Source organism: Peromyscus eremicus, chromosome 6 (assembly GCF_949786415.1).
Source record: "Peromyscus eremicus chromosome 6, PerEre_H2_v1, whole genome shotgun sequence".
Classification (NCBI taxonomy): domain Eukaryota; kingdom Metazoa; phylum Chordata; class Mammalia; order Rodentia; family Cricetidae; genus Peromyscus; species Peromyscus eremicus.
The window spans coordinates 78025144-78033607 of record NC_081421.1 but is presented as its reverse complement, the minus strand read 5'-3'; the positions used below and the strand labels follow the sequence as shown (position 1 = coordinate 78033607).

The following is an 8464-nucleotide window of genomic DNA, read 5'->3' as shown; positions in this document are numbered from 1 at the left end:
GGGACTAAGAGCCCTATCCCTGGACCAATGCAGCGGGAGGAGGGGCCCTGCTCAGGAAGGGCAGGGCTGACCAGCCTGGTTCCCAGAGGCAGGGAGGAAGGCCCTACCAGCCCCCACTCGGGGCTGGGAAAACTCATGCAGTCCTGGGCAGGAAAGAACCAGAAAGGAAAGTGGCAGTGTAGAGTCCTACAAGGGTGGGATGGGATGGGTGGGTGGGTGGTGTGTGATTTGTACCCCTGTGTGGGGGGGGGGGGGCGGGGATTGGAGAGACTTGGGAAACTCAGAGAATGGGACAGCCCCTCCGGCGCTTATTCTTGCGGACCTGGAGGCCAGCCCGAGTGGCCATCTCAAATACCTCCCGCACCCCTTCCTTAGTCTTGGCTGAGCACTCAAGGTAGCCAAAGGCACTGATCCTGTTTGCCATGTCCCGGCCTTCCTCAGATCGAACAGGCTCCTGCGAACACAAGATAGGGGGTCAAAAGAAGGGGCAAGTCAATATCCTCCATACACCCTGCAGAACACCCAGGTCCCAGCTACCACAGGCGGTTTCCAGGCTGGGGCCCTAAGACCCAAGTCGCCATTTCAGAATTCTGTCTATTCTCCGCTCCCACCCAGCCTTACCCCTACATGCTCATCTCTCCTCCGACGGTGCCCACTGCCCAGCTGACCTCCATTCTCATCTTCCTCTGGCCCACTGTTCTCAACTTTCACATCGTTCCTCAGGTTGTGGTGGCCCCAACCACAAAGTTACTCAGTCACCACTTCATAACTAATTTTGCTACTGTTATGAATCATGATGTAAATGGCTGATACGCAACTACCAAAGGGGTCATGACCCACAGGCTGAGAACTGCTCTAGTCCCTCCTACATAGCTACCAGAATATTTTTACTAACAGACAGACTGGACATCTGTCCCCAATTAAAACCTTAATTATCCTCCCGAGATAGTCTACCTTCCTTACCGTCCTCTAAATAAATCAGGCCCCAGCCTAGAGTCATTTAGCAGGTCTCTGAGTGCACACCCTCTGAACCTTTTCCTCCAGCCACTTACAATGCCCTCCCTCCCAGGGCACTCTAACGCACAGCTTCCACACCCCCATTTGACAGGGCTGCCCCTGAGGGTGAGGGTGGCTCTTCATCCATCTTAGTAGCCCCAACTCCAAAGACAGACCAGACCATACGCTGGAACAAGTTGTAAAAACAATGCCCTTGGACAAGTCACTTCTCGGACAGTTTAGGTACTCTGCGGACCCTCTAGTTCCCCCAACATGCAGACGATAGACAGCAGGAGGTGAACATCACGGTCCCTGCTAAGGCTGGCTACGGCTGTTTTCCATCCTAGTGTCTGACCCTCAAGGACCTTTCCTCACCACAAGAGCTGCCCCACCCACCTGCTTCATCTTGGCCAGCTCCCTTCTGGTATGCTCATCTTGCCTCAGATCCTTTTTATTCCCCACTAGGATGATGGGCACATTGGGACAAAAGTGCTTCACTTCCGGGGTCCACTTCTCAGGAATGTTTTCTGCAGAGATATCCCAAAAGGTGTAGGTGTACCCACGGAGCACCAGAAGCCCCCGGTCTTCCACAGTAGTCACAGAGACTGTTGAACAGGCAGCACCCTATACAGCTCAAAGCCCTTTGTAGTGGACACCCTCCACCCCAAGGGCTACTGTCTCCATGGCAAAGGAGACCTGCAGGGCCTACACTCCCAACACTCTCTCCCCACGGCCCTGCAGGCTCTCAGTCCCTCCTTCAAAGCCTTACCCAGGCTGTCAGGACTGTCAATGGAGAAACACATGAGGATGACGTCAGTGTCCGGGTAGGACAGAGGCCGCAGGCGATCATAGTCTTCTTGCCCTGCTGTGTCCCACAGAGCCAGCTCCACCTGACACATACAGAGGGCTACTGAGTAGCTAGCCCAAGGATCCCAAACCTAACACCCCGAGGCCCCCTGAAGTCACTGGTCCTATAAACTTACGGAACGTCTTTTCAGCACTCACCCATGTGCTGAGCTGTACTGACCAGTCACACAACCAACAATACACTTTTAAAAATCTAAGGTGGCCGGGCGGTGGTGGCGCACGCCTTTAATCCCAGCACTCGGGAGGCAGAGCCAGGCGGATCTCAGTGAGTTCGAGACTAGCCTGGTCTCCAAAGCGAGTTCCAGGAAAGGCGCAAAGCTACACAGAGAAACCCTGTCTCGAAAAACCAAAAAAAAAAAAAAAAAAAAATCTAAGGTGGATTTGATCTTTGTGGTGGGTGAGCTGCCGTGGTAAGCACCATTTAATTCTTACAGCAACCCTTGGGGGTAGGTCTTACCCTCGTTCACATTTTGTAGCAGGGAGAGGTTAAGCCCAGAGGCAAAGGGACTTGGCTCAGATTCCAGCGCCAGTATGTGGTCAAACCAGATAGTGCATCCAGGTTTTCTGGGGCTACAGTTTCACTTCCTAAGTTCTGCTGGTTCCAGCAGGGAAATGAAGCGAAGACGTATACCTGGGTGCTAAGAAAGGACATCCTAGGGCCCTACGTGGCTGGGGGCAGGGTTCCCAGGCCAGGAAGTCTCGGCCTTCACCTGTTTACCATCCACTTCAATGTCTGCGATGTAGTTCTCAAAGACCGTAGGGACATAGACCTCTGGGAACTGATCCTTGCTGAAGACAATGAGAAGGCAGGTCTTCCCACAGGCACCATCACCCACAATCACCAGCTTCTTTCGGATTGCAGCCATGGCTGAAACTGGCAGTCCAGAGGCAGTGGAGATTTGGGAGAAAAAAAAATCCAGTAAGTCCAATAGCACGCTTCTTTAGGGGCCCCAAACTTCCGTGAAAACCACAACATCCGGCAAAGGAAGGGAAGGGGGGCTTGCCAAGGCATGTTCTTGCCAAGAACCAATCCTGCAGGCAAAAGACCTTGAAATGCTGGTCAGAACAGGTCTTCCGGGATGAGTTAGAATTGATCAGGAGGAAGACAATGACATGTAGAAGAAGCCAGGAATACTGGCTAAAATCTTACCCATTCAAGGGCAAAATGCTGGACACCTGAGAAGTGCTCAGGTGTACTCCAAAAGACCTAGATTTATCTGCCTTGCCTATCAGCTTCATGTTACCAAGATTTTGACTCATTAAAAATCACTAAAATGCGGGCTGGAGAGATGGCTCAGAGGTTAAGAGCACTGCTTGCTCTTCCAAAGGTCCTGAGTTCAATTCCCAGCAACCACATGGTGGCTCACAACCATCTGTAATGAGATCTGGCGCCCTCTTCTGGCCTGCAGGGATATGTGCAGACAGAACACTGTATACATAATAAATAAATAAAATCTTTAAAAAAAAAAAAAAAATCACTAAAATGCAAGCTAGAATAGATTGTCCCTCAGTAGAAGTCACGCATGCCTGGTCACGAAGAAGCCAGCTACAGGAGGCGGGGTAAAGGAAGGAGAATTTGTAGGGCAGCTAGGTGCTAGGTCTCTCCCTGGACACGCACGCTTTGTTGGGCATTTTGAGAAGAATCTTCAGATCTCTAGCTGCCTGTTAGGTGGATGCAGAAGTCGGAGGACAACTTGTACTCAATTATCTCCCTCTACCTTCCAGTGGGTCCCTGGGCTCGAACTCAGGTCACCACTCTTGCGTGGCAAGCACCTTTGCCCGCCGAGCCATCTCATTGACCCCAGGCCATCCTATTCTGACAAAAGCAGGACACGGAGGCTCCGTGAGGTTTAGACGTGTATTCAGAGTCTGAGGCATAAGTTGAAGGGTTGCCTCTCAAAGTAGAGCTAGTGATCCAGACTGGACTCCACAGGTGAGATCAGAAAGCAAGAAAGTAAGCCAGAGGGCAGTGGGAGCAGCCGGCTGGTGTCCCTGGCCCACCCCATCCCTTCCCCAAAGTCACACAAAGAAGGCTCAGTCCTGGCAGCTCGCGGTCAGGCAGCCCCCCCCCCCTCCCCCCTTCCTCCTGGGCCTGGCAGCAACATTGGGTCACTCAGCCCCTGACAGGGGACAATGACCACACTGTGGGGAGCCACACATCTATCACAGCACTGCTGTGATGGAGCTAATCCACTTGGGAATCACCTCCACCCACTCTCTGGAACAGCCCCTTCCTCCCAGAGGCCAGCTGACCCCGAGGCCCCGGAGACACCTCCCTGTGACTCAAGGCAAGGAGTCAGCTTCGCAAGGTTTGCATGTGTCCCGCACCCCAGCACACATGAACAAGCAGTTCACAGCTTCGCAGCTTCTCTGCTTTCCCAGCTCCCCCTCCCAGGGAAGGGGAACTGACCAGGCTACTGAGGTCCCCAGGCCTGCACAGACCTGGAGGGAAGGGAGAGTGCCAGCCAGCTTGGGAGTAGAGATGGAGTCAAGGCTGTTGGGGAGGTGGAGGGAACTACAGCCTGGGCTGGGAGGAGCCCCAAAAGAAAAGACTAATGAGGATCAGTCTAAGCTCTGACCAGGCAGGGAGCAGTTAAAAAGAGGACAGTAACCCGATCTCAGCCCCAAACGTGGCTTTTCCTTTCAATCCCATATCCTGTCTGGCTCAGCTGGACTCCTTTACTCCCTACATACCACCACCTCAGACCCTGGCCTGTGGCGCCTGCCTTTTAGGAAGCAGAACACTCCAGCCTCATGCTGATTCTTTTCAGCATCAGGCTCCTGGGTGGTTCCTCCTCCCCTACACACACACACACACACACACACACACACACACACACACACACACACACACACACTGGGATGTGAGGGAAGAGGACATGAGTCACAGAGAATTTATAGTTGAGTATGCACAGCCACACTTACCACCCCCCACCACAAGGGATTCTCCCTGATACCCCAAAAGAAGGAGAAGAAAGCATTCACTCTGCTGCTCATCTTCTTTAAAAGGGAGATCTGAGAAGTATATCCAGGTAACCCACGGGATTTCTTCCAACTCCCCCACCTACTCCCATTAATTCAACTAGTCCAGCTGTATACAGGCTGGATGAGACAGCCCCAACCCAGGGTGGGCAGTGTTGACGGAGGTGATGACTACGGACACCAACAGCTAGTCACTTCCGCACGCATGAGCCACTTGCTGTCCCACAGCAACATGGTTGTCACCAGAAGGCAAGGAGGCAGAGGCCGGAACTTCAGGGCAGGGTTAGAGCCCCCCACCTCAGAAAATTTTGCATTTAGCCTCTTCTTGGCCCAGAAAAATTGGAGACCCAGGCCAAGCCAGGGCATTAGGCCCAAGGCCAAAATGGCAAGGCTAACACTCCCTGTGAAACGCAGTCTCAGAGGAACTGCCCCACTGATCCTAAGAGAGACAAGGAAACCTCAGGCAGGGCCTGGAGAGGGGTCTGGAACTTGTGGGGCCTTCTCCGGGACAAAACACTAGCTAGCTCTCCTTATTCTCTTGGTTTCCCAGGTGATCCAACAGGCCTTTGTACTCTGCTCCCCTGAGATCTAGGCAAGGAATCACTCTTCAGGCAACACCTCTTCTTTAACTTTAAAGCCAGAAGTAAAGGAAGAAATGGGCCCCAGCTTTCGGCCAACCCCCTAACACTCCCCAACCTCCCAACAGAGGCAGAGTCTGGGATTCTGGTGTTCAGTTATTTTCCTCCTCACTCCAGACGCACATACACAACACGGGAGCGGGATCTTTTCCTAGTCGTCTCAACCGCTTAGCTCAGACTAGCTGCAAAAACCGTCTAGGGCGGCGTCCAGACCCGCCAGGCAGTGGCAGCCCCCAATAGTAACACCCGCCCCTATTCCCGCCATTCCTCTTCCCAGGCCAGAACTCCCCTAGCCGGCCTAAGGCCCTGTTCCTTGCGCCCCGCCCGGAACTGGAGCGCCTGGGTAGGGTCGCTCACAGAGATCCAAGTGGATCCCTGGCCCGGCTATGGGAGGTTCGGAAAGGCAGGGCTCAAGAGGCTCTGGTTCGAGAGCGCTCTAACCCAGGAGGCTGAGCGCCCGCCCGCCCCGCAGTTCGGGGCGCTCTCCCATGCCCGGCCCGGAGCCCCCTGCTGGGCCGTTCCCCCAGCGATCAGAAAACCGGGAAAGTGCCTTCCTCGGAGCCGAGTTCCCACGACGCCTCGCCACCCCCCAGCTCGGGCCCAGGTACCTTCCGCTCCGCCGCCTCCAGCTGCGCGGCCGGTGCCGGAGGCTGAGACTGACCCGAACCCCGCCCCACTCTCCAGCACCGCTCCGGGGCGGGCCAGTCGGGGGAGGGAAGGGGTCGACGGGGGGCGGCCCTTGGCTCGGCCCGCCTCTGCTCCCGGCCCTGGGCGGCCGCAGGTCACCCTCGCTGCGGGCCGGGCGCGGGGCGTGGGGCTGGAGCTGGAAGGACCGTGCCGGGGAGATATCTGGAGTGCTGGGCGGTGAGCGGGCGGGTGGGGACCCCAGAGGACTCGGCCTCGGCCCCTTCACTTCCAACCCTCCTACCGTGGGGGGCGGACCCGAGTCGGGAAAGTTGAGCGGCTCCCAGGGTGGGGTCAGCGAGGGCCGCTGCTGCCCTCGCGTGGCCAAGCAGCCCTCGAGGTTCTGCCCCTCCTACGCCCTCGCCGTGACCGAGGGGACTGGTTATGTAGAAGCTGCCCACTCTCAGCTCCAGGAATCACTGCGTTAAGTGTAACACGACGCTATCCCGAGCCTTAGAAGCCTTTTGCGATTTGCAGTCCCCAGTCACCGTCGCCTTACAAGGCCCTTCCTTCCTTGGCCGGGAATTTCCCTATGTCCTGTTAAGAGCACACTCCTGGAAGTCCTTCCGCGTCGCCAACTGGGAACTGAGCTCATACTCCTATTGTATTGTGCTGTTGAGACCAGCCTGATGTGCTATTTACCCGACCCTGTTTCTCCTTCCTTATAAAGGGCCCAGGAGGTGGGTGTTGGAGGAAGTCGACCAATATTTTATTTGCTAGTGCTGGATACTTCAAACATGAGGTCTCTGGAATAAGTCCACCCATTCCCTTTTGCCTGTAAAGAAACTGAAGCCCAGGGAAGTGGTTTCAAACGATTTGTGACAGCAAGAATTTATAGTAAGGTGGGCCATGATGATACACAGGGAGCAGAGGCAGGTGGATCTCTATGAGGTAGTTTCAGACCAACCTTGGCTACATGAGACCCTGTCTCAAAAATCAATCAATCAGCCTCAGAGGTTAAGAGCACTGGCTGCTTACTCTTCCAGAGGTCCTAAGTTCAATTCTCAGCAACCACATGGTGGTTCACAACCATCTAGAATGAGATCTGGCGCCCTCTTCTGGCCTATGGGCATGCACGCAGACAGAACACTGTATACATAATAAATAAATCTTTTTAAAACAATCAATCAAGCCAGGCGGGCAGCGGTGGCCCAGGCCTTTCATCCCAGCACTCAGGAGGCAGAGGCAGGCGGATCTCTGTGAGTTCGAGGCCAGACTGGTCTACAGAGCGAGTCCAGGACAGACACCAAAACTACATGGAGAAACCCTGTCTCGAAAAAACAAACAAACAAAAAATCAAATTTACAGTCAGGCCTGTAATTTACAGGGATCCTAGGAAGGTGCCAGCTGCCTGCTCCCATGCTCCTCCTCCAACCTGCCCTCTGAGCCATCTAACCAGCTTTCAACAAAGACTTGCCAAATAAACTCATGTTAGAAGTCATGTGGAGTCTACTGTGAGTACAGCTGGGCTTGAGGCTCATGCCTGCAATCCCAGCACTCCTGAGGGAGCCAAGCTGTCTCAAACACAGGCGAACACAGACACAGACACTTGCTCAGGATCTGAAGCCCAAACAACACATTTGGTAAATCAGGCAACTGAGGTATTGAAAGGCAGTTTGGCCCCCAGGCCTCTGAATTCACTAAGTGTTGGTTGACTGTGAACTGAACGCTATATATCGACCATGAGTTTCTGCCTTCAAATAACTAATGGTCTAAATGAAGAACATAGACAACCTAACAGAGCTAACACTTACTGAAGCTTTATTACATGAACCTTGCTCACCCTGCCCACACTAACTTCTAGTTGTTATGAGGCAGTAGTGTTATCTACATTTTACTGAGACATGGAGGACCACAGAAGTGTTGGGTCAAAACAGTGTGACTTAAGAGTCCCTGCTCTTCGTAGCTACTCTCCATTGGTTCCTCCTTTGTGTGGGCAGTTATAATCCTGGACAGTTATAATCCTGGAGGTAACTGCCTTAGCAGCGTACAGGGGCTGTGGGATCTCAGTCCTGAAGGACAGGTAAATCCTCAAGAAATGGTAATGTGAGATTTAAAATAAGTTGGAGCTCTGACAAGCCCACAGAGTTTGGAGGAGGCTAGTGAGGCTGGAGAAAGAAACGGTCCTTATATGCTCAGGACTTTAACTTTAGTTCTGTCCTAGGCACAGTGAGGAGCCACTGAGGTTAGGAAGTCGGTGTAATAAGGAGCTAATGTGACAAGGGAGGCAAAGAAAAAGGCAAATAGGAAAACATTTTAAAGTAGTCAACAGCAGAGTCATATATATGTATTAGAGA

At 53.5% G+C, this 8464-nt stretch overlaps 1 protein-coding gene across 2 annotated transcripts; it reads right to left on the bottom strand.

The window, feature by feature from the left end:
• Window positions 1-249: 249 nt before the first annotated feature.
• On the bottom strand, window positions 250-6213 carry Rhoc (ras homolog family member C). Of its 2 annotated transcripts, none has more exons than XM_059266017.1 (5): window positions 6092-6213; window positions 2574-2737; window positions 1766-1886; window positions 1393-1523; window positions 250-454 (listed from the first exon to the last, which is right to left on the bottom strand). In XM_059266017.1, the coding sequence occupies exons 2-5, from the start codon at window positions 2727-2729 to the stop codon at window positions 281-283; spliced, it is 582 nt and encodes a 193-aa protein (XP_059122000.1). In that variant the 5' UTR covers window positions 2730-2737; window positions 6092-6213; the 3' UTR covers window positions 250-280. The 2 variants fall into 2 exon arrangements, with proteins under 2 accessions (XP_059122000.1, XP_059122001.1); XM_059266018.1 differs by lacking the exon at window positions 6092-6213 and adding an exon at window positions 5021-5853.
• Window positions 6214-8464: the final 2251 nt, after the last annotated feature.